Source organism: Aptenodytes patagonicus, chromosome 8 (assembly GCF_965638725.1).
Source record: "Aptenodytes patagonicus chromosome 8, bAptPat1.pri.cur, whole genome shotgun sequence".
In the NCBI taxonomy this organism is placed as follows: Eukaryota; Metazoa; Chordata; class Aves; order Sphenisciformes; family Spheniscidae; genus Aptenodytes; species Aptenodytes patagonicus.
This window is the reverse complement of record NC_134956.1, coordinates 10,299,464-10,324,791: the sequence shown is the minus strand read 5'-3', so window position 1 is coordinate 10,324,791 and position 25,328 is coordinate 10,299,464. Positions and strand designations below refer to the sequence as shown.

General features: G+C 35.4%; 1 protein-coding gene across 6 annotated transcripts in view; it reads left to right on the top strand.

Annotated features, from left to right (window-relative positions):
• The window catches only part of ERC2 (ELKS/RAB6-interacting/CAST family member 2), a 547,432-nt gene that overhangs the window by 82,053 nt on the left and 440,051 nt on the right, over positions 1-25,328 (top strand). For 3 of the 6 annotated variants that reach the window (XM_076346281.1, XM_076346283.1, XM_076346282.1), the window contains exons 3-4: positions 308-331; positions 970-1,386. In XM_076346281.1, the coding sequence (XP_076202396.1) occupies positions 308-331; positions 970-1,386 (441 nt within the window). The remainder of the gene's footprint in view (positions 1-307; positions 332-969; positions 1,387-25,328) is intronic. The other 3 variants (XM_076346286.1, XM_076346285.1, XM_076346284.1) reach the window with 1 other exon arrangement.

Here is a 25,328-nt window from a genome sequence, read left to right as displayed (position 1 = left end):
TTGAAAAAACTAAAAGTGTAAAGAACAGTAAGCTAAAATAGGAATGTTTTTATTCACTGTGGGATTGATTATTTCTAATACTTTTCTTTGTGACATCTATTGAGTAAAGTCTGTCTATAGTTCAGGTTTATATATTTGAGTACCGTGATGTTGTTGGTGCCTTTCTGTATAACTCAATATAAATTATTTCTTTCTGTTGAAGGTACTTTTTGTTGAATTCAGTTCTTTCTGTTGAATCTCCTTTGCTTGCATCTGACCTTTATTTATGTTGATTTTGCTTCATTTTTTCATTTACCATGCTGTTCAGTTTTTGGATGCGAGGAGAACAAAGGTTTGTTCACTATTTGCAGTCAATTTATTTTTCAAAATTCAGTATTGCTTATTGTGGTTTTTTTTTGTTTGCTTGTTAGAGATACAGTAATCCTGTTTACTAAACATGTTCATAGCTTTAGTTGCCAAAAGAAAAAAAAAACCAACCAGCCCCAACTCAGCCCCTCCCCAAAGCCCCCTTCAATTATAGTGAGTGCTTTGATTGACTTTATAAATAACAGTACTGTTGGGCACCATGAAGGGCAGAATTACCTTTAGTCTATGAAGTAATTTAGAAAACATGGAATACTGAGTCTTTCAGCTTTTCCTATTCATATTGACTGTACTAATGGATGTGTCACTGCCTAGTGTTTGGGTTTGTTGGCTTGCCTTTCTTTGCTAATTTATTTTATCTGTAGCTGACAGTATTTTGTGTGTGTGTTTGTTGTCTTCTCTTTCTTTTTTTTACTAGAAGCACTTGAAAGATATCATTACAAATATTGTCACATGCATTTTCTATTTTATAAGGTCATTTGATATACTTACATCACTGATTCTAATGAATTTTTGTAACAGCGTACAACAAAAGTTTAATCAAAGACTAACCCTACATTCAGATCCTAAGTTGTTTTTTTTCTTTCTTTCTTTTCTTTATTGCAGCATCTGCAAATGACAATCCAGGCACTTCAAGATGAGCTTAGAACCCAGAGAGACCTTAACCATCTTCTCCAGCAAGAAAGTGGAAACCGAGGGGCTGAGCATTTTACCATTGAGCTCACAGAGGAGAATTTTCGAAGACTTCAAGCAGAACATGATAGACAAGCTAAAGAGCTCTTTCTGTTGAGAAAAACACTAGAAGAAATGGAGCTTAGGATTGAAACACAAAAGCAAACGCTAAATGCCAGAGATGAGTCGATAAAAAAGCTTCTGGAAATGTTGCAAAGTAAAGGTTTGCCATCTAAAGGAATGGAAGATGACAATGAGAGAACTCGAAGGATGGCAGAGGCTGAATCTCAGGTTAATCATTTAGAAGTGATTTTAGATCAGAAGGAGAAGGAAAACATGCATCTTAGAGAGGTAAGGAAAAACTCATTTATTTGTTTATTGTCAAAGTACTTGCTGCAGTTTTAGAAACATACTTTAGAGTATCTAAGTGTTTTCTTTTTCAGCCCTCATTTTTTCATAAAAAAAGATAACATGCATTTGTTTTACATCTGCAATAAATACACAACAGAACTATATGACATTTGAAAGCAAGTATAAGAAATTATGGATACAAAGTAATTGTATTTGGGGTTTATTGTCTCTGACATTTGTTGCTTTGCATAGTTTCTGTATTCTTTGTATTTTGACAAATCAGTGTTTGGTAAATGAAGACTAGAACTACTGAAGAGGGAGGTAACACTTTCTGCTGCTATAAACTAAATAGTCATGAGTGCATGCTACTTTTGTGTTTGATTTTATACCCCTTGTGTTTGAAATGAGTGTTTTAAAGTGTTTTGCCTTCCATATAAACAAAAGCTTCTGCCTATGTGCATTTCTAATGTATTTTCATGTGTGGTGCCCCAACTTTTTGGGTAAATATACAAGATAATATTGCCACATTAAAACACTGGGGTGATGGCTGCACTGTACTTTGAGAGATCCTTAATTTGATTCCAAGCCCACCCACACCAGCTGCCCACATCACTTGTGAGTGCATTTTTGGGACTGGATTTGGGATGATTGAATTAGTACAATTGAAAGAAAATCTGGTGTGGTGTCAAGCCCATCTGCCCCTCTACATCCCAGCAGCCCATCAGCACTATCATGTGACTAGTGTCAGGCAAACAAGACAGTGTGAGTCTTCCTCAGAAAGACGCTGTTGCTTACTGCTAAGAAGGGTGAAAGTTGCAGGGAGATTGAGTACAAGCTATCCACAGTAAGGGGAATCGGGTCAAACAGGTCTGTTTCCTTAGAAACTCAGCAACCGTGTAGTCTGATTGAACTTCCAGTCTAGTAAAAATACCAATTTGCCTGACAGATCAAAGCATGAACAAAATTAGTACAAGAGCATAGAAAATGATTACTGGCTCCTGTATATATCACTAAACGTATGAATGCTAGAGATTAAGAACAGCTATTTACATCTACAGAATGTTGTCAAAATACTTTCTTTGATATGGACAAATTCTTTTATATTTAGCTTATGGCTACTTTAGTATTCCCCCCCCCCCCCCTTTTTTTTTTTTTTTTGTCTTCTGTAACCTGGAATATGTTTTGAGGACTCTGTGGTATCTGGGGCCCATCTGAAGCTTGGAAACTGGAAAATTTGCAGGGCACAATGATACATTTCAGTAAAGTTTTCTTGTGAAGGATCTTGTGGATCCTGAATATTTTCACAGGCAGAATTTTAGTTGAAAAGTGATGCCACCCATTAATGAAGTCTGAAAGTCAATGGATCCTGAAAGGAGTTGCATAAGGAACTAATGATACTGAGTTTGTGATGAGGGAGGATTGTGGGACAAGTTCTATAAACTAGCAGACAAGTTTCTGGATTTAGATCTGGTATTCTTAGAATGGTACATACACTCTGTTTCAAGGATGGATGATTTACTATTTATTATTTGTTTTGTTATGTGATTGTTTGTATTTCACCTGTTGCACCAGTATCACTTAAGTTTGTGAATCCTAATTTGGGTATGTATTGGACATGAATAAATTTACAGTGGAAATTTTAAGAAGGTTTCTAATTTGCACAGTAGTAGAGGGTAGTGAGAGAAATAGAACTAAATAGAGCTTGAAAAGTAGATAAAATGTAAGCTTCCAAGTAAAGTCCTTGGGCATCCAATTTATTGATTAGTCTAAAGAATGCTGAAAGGAGATCATATTGCTACTTGTAGACTGTGCATGTTTCTCCTGTATTTATGCTGAATTAGTTTTATGTTTCAGAGTTCCCTCTGGGTTACCCTCAGGGACCAGGAAAAAAATTGTTTCTCCCTCAATTTATATGAGCATATAGAGGTTGCCTTTCCTCTGGAGCAAGTGTAGGATGGTGTTTACTGGAGTTTCTGCATATGACATGCTGATATGCCTTGGTAACTGGTCAGGGTTTACAAATTTACTAGGTTTGCTGTCTGGAATCTGTCCATGTCAGATTGGCAGGAACTATCTAGTGATTTGGAGATTTTGGCTAACAATTTCCTTGCTATTTTAAGAATTCAAGGGTTTAGGTGAAGTCGTCTGTCTCTCCAGCTCTCATTCTGTTGCACATGGTATTTATGGGTTTTGATTTTTTTCAAATTTTTTTTCAATTTTTTTTTTTTCCCTGTAGATTTGAAGTTTGTTGTAGGGAGCTTGGAAGTATGATGTCTAGGGTGTATAACTCCTTAGAAACTAAATGTTTAGTAGATGCCTCCTTGTTTTTCCAGGAATCTGGATTTGATTGTTCAAGTGGACTCTTGGAAAATGTTCTGATGTTCAAATTTTGTCTTTTGCGGTCTTGTTATGGAAGTTGTCTGCATGCTTTGAGGGAATATCAGATATTCTGTATAGTTTTGTCTATTTGCTAAAAGTCCAAATGGATCAACTTTTGATCTTCATGTGTAGCTTGGTAAGTCCTTGTTACTCTGCAGTGCTCATTTGAATTACTGTCACTGCATGTAGTCTTCATCCTGCACAATACAGTTTTCCAACATGATAAAACAGGAATTACTGTGTTGAATCTTCTGCAGTAGTCTCCTCAGTGGATTGATATTTTTATTTTTTTTAACTAGTGTTTAAGTTTTCATCCTTACTGTGTAAATGACCTTGCAGAGTTACTGGATTTCCGCCTCCCCCCCCCCCCTCGAGAATGCTTTAAAAGTAAACTGGAACTTGGATACATTTTTAATTAATTCCATTCATGAATTATTTAGTATTCACTCAAATTGTGTTAATCTTCCTATATCTTTAACAAAATATTTGTCATTTTAGAACTTCATCTAAAATATTCTACTTTCTGTATTTTTACAGGTTGGAGTATAGAGCTCATGTGTTGAGTATATTTCACTCAACACTGAGAAAACTAGTATATTGTCATGTGTAACATACTGTTTGATCAAATCCTGAACACTTGTTTCTGTTTTTTAATTTATTTTGCTATTTGACTTTCTGACACTGCACTTGAAACAAGTTAAGGAAGATAAACTTCTTTGTAGCAGCAAATTAAGTTATTGAAGGAACAGGGTTTTCTAGTGTGTCAATTTACCCTTACAATAATAGAATCTGCTGTAGTCTCCAGCTGAAAGAGTGCTATCTATGAAAAAAAGCTGAACATGGTGGAAATGAGATTGAATGTGGAAAAAAATAACTGAAGACTACTGATTTTCTACAGCCTCAACACTACATTAAAAAGCATTTATAGATTGACTTCTCATAAGCTATGCTGTTGGTATTTAGTTTAAAAATACTTTCAATCTGAAGTTTTTCAGTTCTTGAAATCTAATTGTGTACCATCCTGTTACCTTTTAAATCCTTGCTGGAGAAAGGACAAGACTTCTATGGATTTTGCTGAGCTTTTGAACATGTTTTCCACTCATGCAACCTTACATTTCTCCCTTATGCTCTTCATTTCTTAGTTCTTTAAAATAGTGCCAAAGCTGGAATCTGTCTTCCCTCTTGTTCGTTCACAGTCTTTTAGGTCTCTCAACATGGTGGAAGAGAAAGGTAATGGATGAGAAGCAGGAATAGCAAAGAATGTCAGTGTCGGTAAGGTTAAATAAAATGTTGGGAAATAAGCTATGCAAAAAATGGGATTAGATTTCTTTCCATGTATTACGGAATTTAAAATATAGGCAATAAGCTTTCACAAGGATAGCTAGATTCCCAGCTTTGCGTTAGTTACAACAAAAGTTTCCTTAGTTGCTGATTCACAAAGCAAGAAAGAAGAAATAAAACTGATTGAATAGCAAAAAGCGTGAGCATGTGTTTCTGCTTCAGTTTTGGAGATGCAGCCTATTGAGGAGAGAATGTTGAGCTCTTTTCCATGGTTTCTGAGAACTTCTGCCCAGTTTGCACTTAGTTTTCCATCACTGAGTTAGACTGAATCCTGTGTCTGTAACTAACCTCAGTCAAATATTTTTGTTAATGTTTTTCAAAGGTAGCTGAATTTTATTGATATTTTCTGAAACAAAATGATATAGCATTTGCTTTGATAAGGAAATAATGTATCCTGTATGGAACAAAGTGGTCTTTGCAAATACACACAGGTAAGAAAAAGGACATTCTTGGGCCGGGCAGTCTCCCTGTAAGTATGTTAATGTTTGAAAATCTGTCTTGAAGCCATAATGTTATACCATGGCATTCTTCATATTCAGAATTAAATATGATGAAGATCACTAAATATACATTCCTGTCAGAAGACAGAAGATGCCTGCCTTAAAGTTCTTAAATTGGTTATCACATGTCTTTTCTAGAATTTTAAATAAACATTTTTTTCTCTATAACTTTGGGAGAACTGTAGGTAATATGGGGATTTTATCATGTGGAAATCTAGCACAGATGTTTGGTATTACTTTTTTTAAACATAGTGACCACACATTATTTACCCTAAGTACCATTAAGTATTTTTTTATTATTGCTATTAAAAACTTGCCGTAGGCAAAGTCCCACTAAATCTCTAGTAAAGTCAAATGTTAAAATTCCAGCAAGTATTTTATTATATATACATACACGTATATTACACATGCCCCTTCTATATAACATACAATTTCACTAAAACAGAATCTGAGATCATACAGAATTTTATATACACATTTTAACTCTTATCTTGCATGTATTCTTAAAATAATGTTGTTGCACATGGTTTAAAGCTACAGCTTTTTTATATTTAGCAGAAAGAAGAACAACACAGCTTCTTTATTATAATTTAAAGTGTTCTTTTAAACTTTCAAGGGTTTTTTAAAACTTGCTCTATCTTTGAACTCAGCTTGGTCAAATAATGAAGGCTGCTGATAGGATTTGAACTGCCATCATGAATTAGTTATTGCATGTTTTTAAAGTTATTAATGGAGCAAAGTTCCTTCTTCCACTGTGAATAGAACAGATGCCTTGCAGACTTTTGGTGTTTACTGTAAATGTCTTACACTGGAGCCAGTAGTAATTTACGAAGGAAATGCTTTATCGACACCAAACATTTCTTCCCTGAAGTTAGTTATATAGATTAACAACCATTCTAGACTGAACCTCTTTATTAGGTTCATTAGTGTATCTTTCCTTTTATTTCTCCTGGCTCAGCTCAAAATATTAATCTAATCAGTTGCTATAAAGACAATTACTTTCTATCAAAATATCAATAGTAATATGTGTTTTTAACGTGACCTCTTAAGTATACAGAAGGACTTTGCAATGTTGGCAGTCACTCCAGACATGAGAAAGTAGACAGAACCTGATTATACTCTAGAGAACAGTTATTACTTCTAACATAGCCCATTCAGATTTTGTTATAGCCCGTGATATTCTTGCCAGGGTGCTTGGTTGCAATAGTTTTTATAAGTCTACGTGGAGGATTAGAAAGCTTTGTTCATTTAGAAATCAGTTTCTTTAAAGACAGGATTGCTCTCCATGACAACATTACCAGTAGTCTGGAATCTAGAATATGAGAAAACGGTCAGTTTCAAACTGACAAGTCTCAGAGTAGCAACTAAAGAAATTATTTTAGGAAGAGAGAGAAAAATCAGATATTCATGAATAAGCTGGGTTTTCTATACCTTTCAATATGTGGAGGTGATAAGTGTTGATCCTGCCAGCATTCCTGGAAAGTGCATCCTTTAGAATGTAATCTGGGGACTGTCTTGAATTGCTGTAAAACTAGTATTGTCCCCAGATGTGGAAATACTATCTTTGCAGGGCTGTTTGCTCAGTTCACACATTTACAACTTTCAGGCTGTGTGTAAACATTTTAGCAACTAGCCAACAATGAAACAGAGAAAAATGATCAATTCTGGTTTCTATCATAGGTTTTGTTTCCTTTCATCTTCTATTATCTATTAAAGTCTCTGTTCTGTAAACTTGCTGCTACTCATCTCTGTGGCAATAACTTCATTATTCTATAATGTAATTAATTTTTGCTAGCTTCATCTTCTTGTCCTTGTTCATATGAATGACAATAGCTTATGTATGTGACTCACAGCTCTGACATGTTGATGTATTTTCACAGAAAGAATCAGAGCTGACTTTGTGGGGAAGAGAGGAGTTGGTTACCCTTGAATTCCTATGTATACTTTTCTGCTTTAGACTCTCTCCTAAGTGCAAGAAGATGTACCCAGAGAGTAGTTAAGCCATGGAATAGATTGCCCAGAGTGGTTGAGGAACCTTATTGAGATGAGGAGATTCAAGATACAGATCATAAATCCCACAGAATTTGTGCTCATAGCACAGTTTATTAAGGTTAGAAGTGCTTTTGAAAGTCATTTGGTCATATTATGTGTTATCTTCAACGTTTATTTTAAAATTATTTTCATTTATTAATTCTGTTCCTATTAGATAATCCATGGCTAAGACTTTTCTTAGAACAGTCATTAGAAAAAGAAAAAACTTGTCAGAGAGAATGTGGAAATTTGCCCTTCCTACTGAAATGGAACTAGACAGAGTGATTATGCATCTCCTCAGTTGCTCTGCACAATGTAACACCTAGACAGTGCTGTCTGATAGAAGCTGTGTTTCCTAATCACTTGATCCATTCAGGGAGAAGTCATATTTCTACCTTCTTAGAGCCTCTAAAAAAAAAAAAAAAAAAAAAAAAAAAAAAAAAAAGTAAAATGACTGGTGCTATGTTGTTCGTATAAAAGATAATGAAAATAAATAAAAGGGGAGAAAAGAAACATCACTGAAGATTAAAAAACAAATACAGAAACCAAAGCAAAGCGTCAAATTAAGATGTAGTTTCATTGTATACATAGCTTATCATAAATAATGATTACCTCTTGCATCTCACTGGGATCGGTCAACTCAAAATTAAGGAAATACTTTGCAGAAGAGCATGAATGTGTCTTCCAGAACATCAGCACTCTAAATATAACAAAAATATCAATCTGTCCACTGATCTGTGTTGCCGATAATGTTTGCATGCCTCACAGTTTATTTTTAACAAATTATTTCTCAGTGTCTTTCTTAGTGTAATACTTCTCTTTTATAGATGAGGAAAATGAAGCAAAAGGGAAGTCAACAAACTGCCTAGGTCTTCTCAGAAAATCAGTAATGAAGCAGGCCCAAGGATAAGCATGTGGTCCATGTACCTTCCCTGATCACTGTTATTAATTTTAGTCCACTATGCAAATGGAACTACAGTAGTTGAAAAAGGAATGTCTTTATTCAGAAATTTGAATTTAAAATAGAAGAATGTATTTTAACATGCTAACATGTTAAACAGGTTTTGTTTAAAACATGAACTACTAAAAAGTGCTCTAATCACCTTAAGGAGGAGACAGCTGGAAATGAAAAAGGCTTGGAAAAAGGGTAGTACTGATAGTTGTGTGAAGAGTAGGCCTGGGTAAGAGGGTTTTCAGTTGTTAAGATCAGCTGCGTGCTTGGGGTGGGAGAGATGCCATTAGATGTGAGATTTCTAGTACAAGCACTGCTCCTTGCAGGCACCCTGTTTCAAGCCAGCCAGACCTGGAGAGCTTATCAGATAACCAGTTCTGCCTAGTGCAAAGCAGTCTGTATTTTGAAAATTCAGGGGGATCAATTCAATTCCAGGTGTGGGCAAGAGTGTACATCCTTAACATTTGTGATGCAACCAAAAGTTATCAAGCTATCTCGAGGGGAAGATCTAATATTCTGAAAGGCCATTGCTTTCTATTTTCCTTCTATTACTGTCTTTCATAATCTTGTAAGATCATGCTGGCTAATTTTCTAGTAAAAGAAGTGTAGACTTGATTACATAGTATTAATGCGGGTTCTAGGCTAGTCTTTATATGTTTAAAAAAAAAAGGCTTTTCAGGATGAGGTGAAAGAATTAAGGCTTCAGTCAAGTGGGTTCTTACTCATGTGCTGAATTACTGTTCATACTTCTCAAACCAATAAACTTAATTAAACCACATCCCTCTAATCTTCTGCTTACACTGGACATATGCAAATAATGTGTCCCACTTTTGCTGGCTCCTAACTGCATTTCATATCAAGGCACAACTGACTGAATCACTGGGTTTTTTTCAGCTTCCTTTGGGGCATTAGCTGTTGGACAATGTTTAAGTCAGGATATAAGATATCATTAGTTAATGATCCGTCATTAGCATCTGACAGCAGATGCTGTCTTCCTACTTAAAAACATTACGAAGAATTTAAGACCATACAACGAAGCAAGCATTAGAGTAACAGTCATGTTGGCTGCATTTACTGCAATTTAAAATTACAGCCAGCGGGCATAAGGAATTGGAAATGGGCTTATGCAGTGGACCTCAAACCTGAACCAACTTTTTTATTCCAGATATATTGTCTTATAACACCCCAGAAGGAAAATCGGTCTGAAAAATTATTCTGTTATCCATTTAAAATGAAAGCTATTGTTGAATCTTTTTATGATAACAGTGCTTTCCCACTGTATGAATATTTCCAGAAGAATATTGGAAGAGACTGAAAATCTGAATAATTTCAGTTATTGTTAAAGTTGCTATAAACTGGCATCTCTTTTACTTACCGCCTCCCATATCATCTCACAAGAAAACCTTAGAACTCTAGAGGAAAATGAAGGTTTTGTAAAAGAGGAAGTTGAACAGTCACTGTTCTTTTAAATCCTTTATACCTATATAGCTCCAAGAGCAGAGTAAGATTAACAAACCCCATTTTGTCATTTTTGGGGCTAGTCTTCTAAATTCTAAACCAAAACTGCTATTTCCAGCACATTACATGTTTTAGCTAAGTTGAGACTCCTTTGTCTTAGGAATCATGCAGCCTTTTACCTGGACTAAAAACCCAGGTATTGCAGTCATATAAGCTTGACTTCCAGAAAACTGCAACAGGTTAGCCTCCTGCCAGAGACTATATACACATGTGTATGTATGTGTATGTACATATTTTTTCCTTTGTGTGGATGTAAAGAACCAAAAGAAGCAAATTTGTTTTGTCATCTTAAAAAAAAAAACAAACAACAAACCAACCCCAAACAAACAAACAAAAAACACCCCCCACCCCCCCCAAAGGAAATACATCTTTTCATTTGTTAAACTTTGCCCTTGTACACATCTTACACTCTGTGTAGGAACATGAGTTTTGCCTTTGTATATGTATGGCCTATCTCAGTAATAAAAGTGGAAGTGTAGTATAGGCAATAGAATATGGCTAATAATATAAACCCTTCCTAAAGTTTCACCTGAAACTAAGTGTGATGAAGGAAAAGTATAATGTTAGATTAAACCATTTAACGAAACAAGGTTTCTGATTTAGTGAACAGATGTAAACTTCTTGTTGAAACACTCTCGACCTTTTTCTTCAGAAAGAACATATAGCCTTTGATCTAGTGGAACTGGAATTTAGCTAGTCACTAATTAGCTGATCATATCCTAATTTTATAGATGAATTCATTGGCTTGTGAGATAATCTTGAGTATAGGTCAATTTTTTTTTCTGTTGACAGCTTGAACCTGGTAGTCCAACATATAGAGTTCTCAATATATTTATTTGCAAATATTAAATTTGATAATGAGTATAAATATATCCTACCTCACTATAAAGATTTAGTTAAAATATTGATGAATAACCCCAATGTGCTGTGAAAGACATACCCATCCAAATTATGGATATGTTTGAAAGTAATGAGGACCAAATCCTATTTGTGTTTTTCCGTGAGTCAAATGAGGTCAATGGGATTAATTGAGTGACTTAAGGTGAATAGGATTAGATTTGAAAGAATAAATGAATCCACACTTGGTTACTGCTTGGTAACTGCTTGGTTACACCAGTTGGAAGGAAGTAGTTCACTGCAGCTTTTCTGTAGATGGAGCTGACTTTTTCACTTGCTTAGCTTATCTCCATTTAGCAACACATATGTCATCACACTCATATGTAAAAGTATTTCGGTTGCTCTTCAGATTATTTTCTTCTCCCTGAAACATAAAGCTTTAAAAAACAAACAAAACCACCCAGACTTTTTAGAGCCATTTATATATAGTGAGTATATTTAGAATAGTTACTGGTTCTGTGTGCTCTTGTGACTGTTTCCAAGATTAAGGACAGTTAATATAGGTAGTTATATGAACTCAGGGGACTACTTATTATTATGCATATCTATAGAGCTTGGGCCCTTGCCTGTTCCTTTCACTTTCATACAAAAGAGTTGAGCAATATTCCTGCTGGTCTTTTAATAACACTTCATAGTTATTGTTGAAGGAAATGAAGGGATAAATAGAAATGATATGTGATCCGGGGAAGTGTGAATCAGACATGTTTCCCTAATTACTGTAAGAGGAGTGCATGTGCAATACCCTATTATAGACTGTAACAAGTTATCAATTTTTTTGGGGTGTAGAAAGAAAAAACTGTAGAGTTTTCTACTCTGTAGACTCAGGATGTATAACGGGCATATCTATTATGTTCTTTATTGTTCTGCTTTTTGCACAGTTTACTTGAGTTTATTCTTTTAAAATACACAGTTTGTATTCTCTCCTAGACACTTATGATATTGGAAGATTTTGTACATAGTCCAAGTTCCACTGATATAATTCAGAAGAAAAATAATCTAATAATTGACATAGAGAAAAATGCTTAGTCAACTTACTGCTATACTTGGTAATTGCAAACAGGTTGTTCTTAGTGGTATTTCACTGAATTCTGGCTACTGTATTCCTCCACTAACAAAATTCTTATGCTGCCATTGCTCTGCTATGCTGGCAATCTGATTCCTAAATCACTTCAAACAAGCATTTCTTGTAAAAGTGTTACAAATGGGGTTAGTAAAGGGACATCTTACTAAAGAGAATGTGCTTCATACACTGTTCTCCTTAAAATCTGCATTTGTAGAATGCATTATTTTCATTTGTTAATAGATAATTAACAGCTAGATATATATTTCTTTAGTCACACTGCTTTACTTGGCTTTGGCTCTTGACATATTTTATTTTCCTGAATATAAATTTATTTACAAAAATATGTGGATCTTAAGTTTTAGATTTATAACAATGAATTTAAGCTAAATGATGTTTTTTTTTTTCCTTTGGCTCATTATTTGACTCAAAAATAAATGTTGGAAAAAAGTATTCTTTTAACACATGATCTTTAGAAGGGGAACTTGAGTAATTTCTCAGTTTGTGATATCTTTTCAGCAAATTCCTGCAAATAGTGAGTTAATTAAATTTCTACTTTTTCATTATCAGCTGAAGTTTTACAAGGTTTATTAACTAAAGCAGTGGTCTTCGGATGCTGAACAAGAAATAGTATATTGTTTACTAGATATCTGAAAGTATTGGGGGGGGAAAAAGTTGTTAACTTGTGCCCTTATTTGCCACATAACTTTTTGTGACTATTGATAATATTCAGATAATATTTTAAGATTAAACTTAATTCAGTTCAGGTTTCTTTTCTTCAAGTGAAATTGCTTAATTGGAAATATATATAACCCATAAGAATTAGTCTGTTGTGCAGGATTGCTTTTGACAAGAAAGAGTTGTTTGGTAATGAATTTGGTAATGGCATTTTCTGTGGTAGTTATATGCAGAATAAGTCAAGTTATGGTTCCAATGGTTTGGTTGTGGCTGTCTTTAAAGTGCGGTACTTGATGCTTCTTCACCAGTTGTTGACAACATATCCCACTTACAGGGGAGCTGAAGTGCCGTACTTCAAAAAAGTAGTATGTTTGTGCCAACAAAAAAGAAAAGATGCACTGTTTCTGCCATGCTTCCAAAGCATGATTCAGTTTTGTAAGTTTGTAGATCTGGCTGATGTAGAAGAGGTTTTAGTCATTTTTATCGTGTTAAATGAACAAATAACCAATGGCATGTTATGTAAGCAGTACTTATTAAAATTTCTATTGGAAATTACTATGCAGCTGTTATGATTATGCTATTCTTTTGTAACATTATTCACATTAAAAGAAAGGTTGAATGAAACTTTTTATGGTTTCCTAGAGGAACTGTGCTATGAGAAATGGAGGCATGGAGAAACTTAGCGTACTCTATTTTTATATATCCTCTTGTCAAGCAGTGGAGATTAAAAAAAAAAAAAAAAAAAAGCCACATGATAGTCCAAGAGTGGAGAATATTTTTGTCTGATTTACTTGCTTTTTCAAAGTTCTTTCCTTTTTAAGTTAGCAATTGGTTTATAATCTACTGTCATATAACTCGCTAACTAGAGAGTACTTTATGGTTCACTTTTTCTGTTAGCTTCTGATTCTGCAATCATACCTTTCTTTCAAGATGCTTGTGTAAACAATTGATCACAGTCTAATTGTATAGTTTGTTTAAAAATAAAGATGTGAAAAAGTATCTCCTGAAGAGTTCTAATGCTGGCCATTTGAATTACAATGGGAACACAATAGGCCTTATCTCATTAAAACCTCAGTCCAGCTGTGCACATGAGTATGTGTAGTAGTTGTGAGTATGTTGTATGAGTAGTCCCAGTGAACATTGTCTAAAAATGCATAGCATAGGGAACAATATTGATCAAAGATCTAATCTCTCCTCTCCTTACATCACAAACCAATCCTCACACATGGAGATTTGTAGTGAGAACTGAGAAAAGTTAGTAGTGGACTTCATTATGATAAATGCTGCATAGCAGGGAGTTGGACTCGATGATCCTTATGGGTCCCTTCCAACTTGAGATATTCTATGATTCTGTATTTCCTTAATACCCAGCAGCATTCCCAAACACCACTTCTCCATTTACATACACCTTGCTTTGTTTCCTCTGGAATAGTTAGACTTCTGCAGACGTGCATTTTCATGGATATGCACTGTGAGGTTTATCAAGATACAGACTTCCAGGTATATAAAATTCATTCAGCATTGGAAGTCATAGACATTCAAATTATGCTTGTCACTTAATGTCCTATGAGTTGCTGTGGCCTTCAAGTGAGGTATTATAATCTGCAGCAAGGGTAGCCTGTTAGAGATGAGAAACTTTGTCATTCTACAGTTTCAAATGTAATATCTCATCTTAAAAAACAAACAAACAAACAAAAAACCCCCAACCCAAAAACCCCAAACAAACAAAAAAAGCGGGGGGGGGGAGGGCGCCTAAATAATTCCTAAAAATCAGCTGGCATGTAACTTGATCGGTTCACAGCCTTCATGTAAAGGATGTAGGGTTATTTTTGGTCACTAGATGGCACTCTTGAATGAGGATTGGTTTTCATTCTGGTTTTCACAGATGATCGTGCCCTATTTGTTATTTTTCGTCGCTTATTTTACAGTGATAGAATTAAGAGGAGGACTACCTTCATTTAAGGTCGACAATTTCACAGAGATTTTATAGTAGTCTGTAAACTGAATGCAGTTTAGAATAGCTGCATCTAAGAATCAAAGCAAGGAGACTAAAAAGTGTAGTGCAGCTCTCTACAGAAAAAGTGAAATCAGGAATTCAGTCTGAAGGTATTAGTAGTATTCGGTCCCAATGTGTTAGTCGAGGTTTGTAATTTACTTTAATTTACAAAAGTAAAAGAGCAAACTAAGATGTCATCTTCCTCTTTTGAATGGATTGGAGTTTCACCATGATGCGTGCTCTCATACCCCAACTGCCGAAACACACCTCTACACCGATACTATGTGATTGGGACCTGGAAGGTGGGTGGTGGAGAATATCTCAAGTCATGCTGACATGCCTTGCTGCATTTCAAGATAGGCTTGTAATACTTAGCTTACTCAGAAGTTTTTCTTGCCTTTGTAATGGCACGGTAATGTATAACCATACTGAAGAAGCCAAAGGCAGCACATATATAGCTGCCTTCGCATCACATAATTTGTGATGCATTTTGGATCCTCTGACATGAAAGCCCATATATAGATATAGCTTTCAGGAATATATGAAATACTTCCTATAATTACTTCATTATGTAAAATAAAGTACCTGACATTAGATGATAAAGCTATCTAAATATAATAAAATTAAATAATAAGATGCAACAAGATTTTTAAAAAGCAAATTTCTTGTTAACTCTGGTAGGAATTGTAAATCTAAATCTTTTATTGAAAATTTAATCTCTCATCTACATGAGATATTTATTGTTCCTTTATTATCTTTGTGTAGTAGATAATACTTAAATTATTTTGTTCCTTGAGAAGAAATAGCTGGGACTTATTCAAAACAGCAAAAAAGAATGCATTGTTTCTATTAAAAAATGTAAAAAAAAGTTCAAATGAAGGCGCTCTCATAGATCACACAACAGGCCTTTGTAATTTTTTTACTTTTAAAATTTATAATTACTCAAAATACATAAGACTCTTAAAGAACATGAAATTAACAGCATAGAATATATGCAAGACATTAAAAGAATTTCAGAACCAGATCCTATAACAAGAGAGAGAGAGAACATATTGAGGAACTAGTGACCATTGGGGGGGAGGAAAAATCAGAGGGGGGAGAAAAGCAGAAAAAAGACAGATGAATCAGAATTTTGCCTTGTACCCTTGCACTATCAAGATTTTTTGGCCTAACTGCTACACATCAAGAAAAATTGATGTTTCTAAATGCATCTCTTTACTGTTTAACATTTTCAGTGTTTGTATTTAGTACAGGGAGCCTCTGTTCTGTAATGTGGTTAAAACTAGACCTCATCTAAAAACCAGGAAAGTAAATAACATAAACTCAAACTAGTTTCAAATTATGTGACAAACTTTTGTGTGTGTAGCCTTGTTTCTCATATCAGTATACATAGAACACTGGAGCAATAGGAATAGGGATTGCCTTAATTTTTTTTCCTTTCTTTTTTCTTTTAAATCTGTGGCGAGCGAGTGTCCTGGTTTCAGCTGGGATAGAAGGGGATAAAGTCCCTGTAGTGCATGTAAAAAATATGCTGGGGAAGACAATCTGGGTTATTCCTGCCTCGGGCAAAGGCAAACGCATCCATGGGATTGCTTTTGCTCAAGGACCAGGGTGCACTTGGTGGGTGATGTGGGAGGATGGGGAAGTCCTGTATGTACCTCAAGGGGATTTGATTTTGGGTGAGAATTAAATTGTATGATGTTAATTGCTATATAATACTGTATATCATCACTTCTATGGTGGTTATATGCCATATCAACGGTATTACAGTAAGAATCACCTAGATTAATGAAGAATGAACTTTGGTGAAACCGAGCAAAGTGCAGCGATGATAGAATGGGACAAGTGCAGCGGTCATAGGACCAAAACTGGCTTCAGTATGCAACGAGCCAACACTACACACCATCTCTCCTGCCCTGAAGGACTGTTATGACAGATGGAGCCCAAAGTCATGGACTAAATGAACTCAATGAACGTTTTATAGGGATGGCCCATAGACTAAGGGAATGATATCTGTGTGTATATATCAAAAGACAGAAGAAATGGTGGTGATTAGTAGGGATGTATTGGAAAGTGTGGGACCTGGGCATGATGTAGATGGTATAGAATAAGGAGGGGATGCTGTCCTGGTTTCAGCTGGGATAGGGTTAACTTTCTTCCTAGTAGCTGGCACAGTGTTGTGGTTTGGATTTAGCATGAAAATAATGTGGTAACACACTGATGTTTTAGTTGTTGCTAAGCAGTGTTTATACTAAGTCAAGGCCTTTTCAGCTTCCCATACTCTGCCAGCGATGTGGCAGGTGCACAAGAAGCTGGGAGGGGGCACAGCCAGGACACCTGGCCCAAACTGCCCAAAGGGATATTCCATACCTATGATGTCATGCTCAGTATATAAACTGGGGGGAATTAGCTAGGGAGCGGTGACCGCTGCTTGGGAACTGGCTGGGCATCAGTCGGTGGGTGGTGAGCAATTGCATTGTACATCACTTATTTTGTATATTCTTTTATCATTATTATTATTTTCCCTTCTTTTTCTGTCCTATTAAACTGTCTTTATCTCAAGCTATGAATTTTGTCCGTCCGTCCCGTCCCCCCCCCGATTCTCTCCCCCATCCCACGGGGGGTGGGGGGGCAGTGAGTGAATGGCTGTGTGGTGTTTAGCTGCCTGCCAGGTTAAACCACAACAGCAAGGTAATAAAGCAACAGTTTACAGTAGTATCGAAAAGATGACTAGGGGGTGCAACTGCATCTTTTTGAAAGAAAAGTTTATTATTAAATGTCTGACAATTATAATTTAATAATCTTTTATAGTAAAATACAGTTAATTATTATGAGCTGGTCAAGTGTACAGGCAAACTATGATAGCATATTAGGTTATTAATAACTATATTATATATATAATAACTATTATAACTATAAATAACTTATGGTTATTTCAATTGTTAGCAAGATCTTGAGTTCAAGCAGCACTCAGTTGAGCTACTGCATCTCACAGCTTAAGGCACCTATGAGGCTCCAGCATTCCTTGTTTCAAAATTATGGTGAAGAAACTACCATCCAAAAGAACAATGTTTTCAGTGAGAAAACATATTATTCTTCTACATCTTAAGACTCATAGGCTACGTCATCCCTGATGAATTTATCTGTCCTAAACATGAGTAATTCAACTTTTTACTATTTACATTTTTACAAGTGATTGTAGAAGCGTCAGATAGATGAGAACTCCCAATATACTGCATATATACAACAACTCTGCTCAGTTGTTGACTTTGCTGTCACCTATTAAACATCCGTTTTGATGCAGAATTACAGTATCCTAGGGAATTACCATAGTGATAATTCCCTAAGATGTGGCTTCCATTCTTCACTTTTTTTTTCCCTCACATAGAAGATACCTGTGGAGGTTTTTGTAGCTTGAACAATAACATAATGGTGAACAAACTTGTGCTGGAGTTTTTTTCTGATTTTATAGTGCAGTTACACATACATGCCACAAACAACTTCTTCCTTTTGTAGAGCTCTCTCAGGAGAACTTTCTCACAAAGGAAATAGGATCTGTATTCTGTTTAAAAGTGTACCATTGTAGCGCAGGAGGAAGGATTTTTATTGCAGATGCATTGTTATTCCCAACAAAAAAGTTGGTCTGTTTCAGAGCATTGATGGACTGAACACCTGCATGTTTCGGAGTCAGAACAATCAGTTTGTTCTCAATTATTCCTGACTCACTTGGAGAGAGTAATTTTCAGCTCTCAACTTGAAAAAGGCATATTTTCACATAGGAGTACATCTGGCAGACAAAAGATTTTCTGCTGATAACAAATCTCAGAAACCATTATCAATATAATGTTACCCTTCAGCCTCTCAACAGTATTGTGAGTATTTACAGAGGTCTTGGCAGTGCTTACATCCCATCTGCATCATTAAGGCACAGGATGATTGGCCAGAAAAAAGGAAATCTTACCAAGAGATTGGGAACAGATAAACATACTCCCTCTTGTGCGTTTTTCTTATCGCAAAAAAAAGTTCATTTTAACACCAACTCAGATGATCGAATTTATCAAAACAATAGTGGACTTCAGGATGGTGAGACAGAGCTTCTGGAAGGATTCCAAATCAGGGCTACTTTGATCATTTGTTTCCACTGAGCCCTTCAGCAAGAGGGGTTTCTTGTCTCTTGTCACATCTAGTTGGAAGTCTGGTGCTGCATGCAAACTTGTTCTTTAATTTATTAGCCATTTTTTCTGAATGGTTTGCATTCCAGGAAAGTAAAAATACTGGTTTCTGTCTCCAGAAAACCTGGGTGTTTTTTGTGTCTGATTGAAAAATACAGAGTTTGAAACTTGTATAAAAACTTTCTCTCCTTTTATTTCTTTGGAAACAAATTATGCATACATTATTAGTAAGCTGGGTATTCCCGGTGTATGAATTTATGGTGGTTGAGCTTCACAGGAATCTTTGATTCAGTTTAACTTTGTGGAGCTTTAACTAATGTAAAATGTATTTGAGTATTTCCTACAATCTCTTCCTGCTAGAATCATTGGGCAGTATGACAGTGATAAACTCCATAAATAAGGGAAAGTGTAGGCTGTGTAATTACAAATGCTAGCAAGCAGGGTTTGGAACTGGGATGTACATCACCTTGTTGTGATATTAGTGAAATGCTTACCAGTTATTTAAAACATGCTGACAGTCTTAGCATAAACTCTCCAGGGAAGGGAAGCAAAAGAACTAACTTGATATATTTAGTTTGCCAGTTGTGGGGGTTATCCATCTGTGGATTCATTGCACACAAGAATATCAAAGAGTTCTTGGGTCTATGGCTGGTCAGAGATCTTTAAGGGATGGTTTTCTGAGTCAGTGGTCAGGTTAACTAATACCTGCATTCCTATCATTGCAATTATTGTGGCCAAAGCAGCAGTTCAGCTAGCATCTCCTGCATTGACGTGTCCTTTGGATTTCCACAGCTGTTTCAGCTGGCTATAGATGCCATGTTCAGTAATCTCTTAAATCAGATTTCTTGTCTCTGCAGGAGAGATCCATTTGACACCTGTCTTCTCTCATGTTTAGTAGCATGCTTTTGGGATAGGTATTTACTATAGAAAAGTCAAATTTAGACAATTCTAAGAGCATGAAGGCATTTACAAAGACAGCTCGTTATGTCAGATTGGAAAAGGTTTTGTACATGACTTGAATAATTACATTTGCCATTGTGATGGCTAAATTTATTTGACTGTATTCCTGCAGGTAAAAATTATTTATTGTAAACTTGGCAGTTATTAGTGTTTCTAGTCCTTCAATAGACTGCTGCACCTTAACGTTGCAGTGACTCACAGATTTATGAGAGCTGCAGGAATTCTTCTTCCACAAGAACACCCTCCCCTCCTTTTGCTGATCTGAGTTTAATATTCCAGCTCTAATGTATTGAAGTCCATTGCCTCCTATCCCTTTTCCATTTCACTTCAAAAGTGGAATTTAGCAATAACAGTATCAGCCAGTATTAGGGTGAAATAATTGAGACTTTTCTGTGAGACTCTTTTGTCCCATTTTGGTACTCTACTGTATTTCATCATGAAGTGATCTTGATGAAGCCATACTCAAAACTTTTGCCCAAGATAGTTTCAGAATTCCACATTTAATCAGTTTATGTGCTAACCTGTATTCCGAGACACATTCAAATCATGAAGAAATTATATGGCACTTCTTAGATATCAGAAGAGCCTTGTTACTTGAAGGTTGAAGCCCTCCTTCCCTAAACTGTTAGATAATAAAAAATTTGACTGTCTCTCTGAATAAGGCTTTGCTATGAATTATCTGGCTCTGAACACATTCAGAACTTTTCATTCCAAAAGTGTTACGTGCTGCTTGGGATTCACTTACAGGGAAACACTCACTAGGACAAGCAACTGAAAAAAGGAAAGTTTACCAGCTTGTCTGTCCTCTGGATTTCTTTGAGATGCTTTGACCCTTTATGTATTCTGCTTCTCCCCGCCCCCCATCACTTCCACTCTCATCTGTACTCAGAGCATAGAAAGAATGGCAATAGGTCATGCCTTGTTCTTGCAGCTTTTATACCGAGTGTAGCTAGGAGGCACGTGCAGAATAAGTAGCAGCTGTTATAACTCTGTTGCAGGTGTATAAAGCACACAAGTAACTTAGGTGTGACAGCCAGACAGACACACAATCTGGCTACACCGCTCGGACTTCAGTTATTTCCCAATCTCCAATCCAAAAAGCAATTACTTGGGCATGATGGCTACATAGCTATTTATACAAATACAAACAGCACTAACAAAATCAATGTAATGTATAGAAAGAGACTTGAATCTGTCTTTTCCAAGTGAATTTCCTGGCTATAGGGCTATTAATAATTCCTTGTTCTTGTCTATCTTTCCTCTACACCTGAAAAGTTCTACCTTAAGTTTCAGAAATGCACCTGGATATTTTTGGGGTTGACAATTCCTGTCCTCCAGCAAGGAAAATTAATTTGTTTCTGTATCGGTGTTCAGCTCATGAAAATATAAAGTTTCCCTTTCCTGCTGTCACTTAGTATTTCTGTACATTCATGTTTCTGTCACTGTAGTTTTAAATAAACACCATCAAATTAAATGCAAAATCTGCTACATGTTAACTTTGTGTATTTGTTGTGTATAATACTTTGCATAATGTTTGTTTTTGTGGACACTTCACAATTGCAAAGGTTTCTGTTATCCTTAAGCTGAAACTCAGCAATAGTTAATAGGATAAAGATTGTGACAGATATTAGGTTATAAGTGAGAAACTTTTTCACTAATAATTTTAAATAATGACAGAGATAACTTATTTCACAAGTGTCTGTTAAATAAACCTTTTCTAATGTAAGATGACTGCTTTTGGTGCAGCCCTTGATGTTTTTGGCTTATTTCATAGACTTCTTCCATAGAGGAAGAATCTTGATTCAAGTTTCAGAAATGTCATTCTGAAGTGCAGCGGCAAGTCTGGTAATACACTTGTTGCAGTCATCGTATGCATTAACTGCAGATTTTTAACTCGCCTGTTGTATGGAACATAGACATAGCGGTCTGGATATTTTCATTTTATGTTCATTTACATTTAGTTTCAGAACCAACTATAAGAACTTGTGCACATGTAGCTATATTAACTTTTGGTCTTTGTCAGAAGTATATTTGTGTGGGTCTTAAAGTAATGCAGTTTAAGGCAGCATTAGGGCTCCCTCACATTTCTCCTCTACAGTAGGATATGAGTAGATTTTATCTGTGAAGTGCTATTATATTAGTATGTGTAACTACTTCAATTTTATGACAATTAGTAATTTGATTTTCAAGTTGGTATAATAGTTCTGAGGTGCTTTGCAATTTAGGTATTTTTAGAATAGTAGGAAAAAATATTATTGGAAGAATATCTGCGCAGCAGTGTACAGAATGAACATACTTGCCTTCTAGTTAACCAGTTAAAACTGAAAAAATAAAAGATCAGGTTTATTTTACATGGAACATCCACTATTGAAGTAAATGCAATTATGGCTAAAATATTGATATTCTTTTTGCGTCAGAAGATTTTCTGATACAAAAATACTTTCTGGATAGTAAGATAGTCTTCACATTTAGTGTTAAGTATGCAGTCCCTCACAGTAGCTTTGCAACTGAACAGGAGTTGTTATCAGATACTAACTAACGTTTTTAAAAATTAAATGTAAGTAATATAGTATACGTAGCATTTTATATAATGTGATATTTGTGGTATTAATGGATCTGTAAAAATGTTTTGGGTGATGATTTGTATTAGTTCTTTTGCACAATAGGAATACTACGTGAAATGCCATATAAAAAAGATGGAATAGGGAGACAGCCAAATGTTCTTTTAAATATATTTTAGACAAACATATAATTTTTTTTCTGCAATGTAAATTCAAACTCTGATTCACTCCATCCGTAAAGATTCTTTCTAATAATTCTGAGAAAATAATAATACCCATGCTTCTGTCATGTGCTTTTCCATGTTTGTTTACAAGTGCAAAAGTAATTTTTCTTTAGTGACACAGTAAAATTTATATGAAGGGCAGAAAGAAGACAGGGTTTTTTTTTTGTTTTTTGAATGTAGGAATGTAGAGTTTTTTTCTCTATAGGGTACCTATTTTGTATTCAGAAATAAAATTAAAGATAGACTGTCTATATTTTGCACTAATTTTGCCTTTTGCATGTCTTCAGAGCTCTAGATGTCTGAATTGTTCCTTCTACCCTTCAAGATTTGAAGCACTACACATCCTGATTCTTGGTATAAAATAAAAATAAGTTAAAAAATTGACACTTGCTGTGAAGGATAGACAATACACATATATAGCATGTTGAAACTGTGCGTATTCTCTTATAGAATGCCTTGCAGCTGTGGGGATGTACTTAAGAAAATATTTTTTCCAATGCTTTCTTGAGTGAACAATCTATCAAAACCTTGCTAGGAAAAGGAAATATCTTTAAAAGTTTTCATTATGTTCTCAGCTGTATTAAATCAGTGGTATTAAAAGAATGAATTTATGCACTCTGGTACCTGAACAAAGTAATATGTAATGGGAGTGTTTCACTGTGATGGCAGAATTGCAAATCATTATTAACAGTGTAAAGTACTAAGTACGAGACTTTGTATTTCTCTTTGCTAGCAAGTTCCTGGAGGACGTAAGATTTTAGATCTTGCCACACTCAGAGGCAGAGTCTCACCTAACCTGGAAAACAGCAAGATAAAAAAGGAGGAAATAGACCTGTAAAGAACAAAGCTCTTTGGGATTTTCAGGGACTGGCTTGGAATCTCTTGAAAAGAAACTGAGTTAATGATTGACCTTGGGGTAGGAGTGAAAATAATGCGGTGTCGTTGATTTTTCATAATTGCCAACACTATAGGTGATAACTGGAAGCAATATATTGTTTTGTCTTGAAAACACCCTTCAAAAGCTGTTTTAGATGCCATTATACCATTAATAGGCAAGCAAAAAAATTGGTGTGCTTATATATGAATCTGTTAATCTTGTCTAATTTAATGTACTGAGAAATGAAGTCTAACTGTTGTGTGGTTTTTTGGTGTGGTGGTTTTTTTTTTTTTTTTTAATGAGCAAGTAATTCTATGACTTTTTAATGGAGGAAAGTCTGTCCGGCATGTTTTAAGTGTTATGATAAAATAGCACTGAAGTAAAGGATGGTTTTAAACTCTATTTTTGTAACACATGGGCTGTAACAGTGCAGGCTATGATTTTTTTTTTTTTTGGTGGACCATCTGTTCATGTACTATTGCTTAATAATGAGAAAAAAGAAATAGAGGAAAGGCAAAAATATTTGAAGATAGCTGAGAAAAGTCTTGTACTGCAGCTTGGAGAGTGGCATGTGAAAAATACAAGTTCTTCACTGACTCAGACTGTCTTGACATTAGCATAATAGGGAAGCATAACAAGAATAGCTTTGGAGAGCTAAATAGTTGGTACTAAGGACGTTTTGGGGAATTTATGCTGGATTACATACAGTCTGATTCTGTATGCTGAATTCCTGGCAATAGGTGTAGCAAATAAGAGTTCAAGATTGGGACGCTCAGAAGGTACTCTTTAAAAGCCAGTGGGACCTTTTTTCTTGTCTCTGCTCTTTTCTTCCAAGAGAGAGAAAAGTTGCTTTTGTGCTTTTGCTCAAATGTTTACAGTGTGCTAGATGCTGAAGGAAATACAATTTGACAAGAACTTGGAAGTGAAGGTACTCACTGTATGTGAAACTTGTGCTGAAAAACTTTCAAAGAATTTTCAGTTATATTTGTAATTTAATCAGAGAAATTTTCAGAGAATCATAGAATATCTTGAGTTGGAAGGGACCCATAAGGTTCATTGAGTCCAACTCCCTGCTCCTTGCAGGACTACCTAACACTAAGCCATATTACTAAGAGTGTTGTCCAGGTGCTCCTTGAACTCAGTCACAGCACCAAGCCTGTCAACTTCCTTGGGTAGCCTGTTCCAGTGACCAACCACCCTCACAGTGAAGAACCTTTTCCTAATGTCCAACCTGAGCTTCCCCTGATGCAGCTTCATACCATTTCATGAATGTTCAGTTAGGTTCTTAAATCTTCTGTTTCATTCTAGAAAACTCTTTAATAGAGGAATATATATATATATTTTTTTTTTTTAAATTTTTGTTAAATGTTTGTTTCTCCTTTTCCTCTCTCTACTCTTTCCACTCAGAGCAGACAGATTTTAAAAAAGTATTTTAAGGAGATTTTTTTCCATATTACCAAAGTAATATTATAAGAGAACAGCCAGGTACTTGGAAGTTATGAAGCATAAAACCTGGTATTCTGTAGAACTTCTAATGTTTTTGTCTTTACAGAATATATGCTGTGTTTTCACAAGACAAAACTCTTAATGTAAAAAATAAACAGTGCTCAGTTGTTCTGTACTTGTGTCAGGTAGTCAATCAGTGTTTTATTTGGCAGAACTTCTCTGTCATTTGCTCTAGAAACTGGAAGAATGTGTATTGAATGAAGCAGGATAAGAAAAGAAATAATGGTATGATAGATTAAAGGGGTTATATGTGACTTGAGATACGATGTTTCTTGCTGGCTGCCACTGCA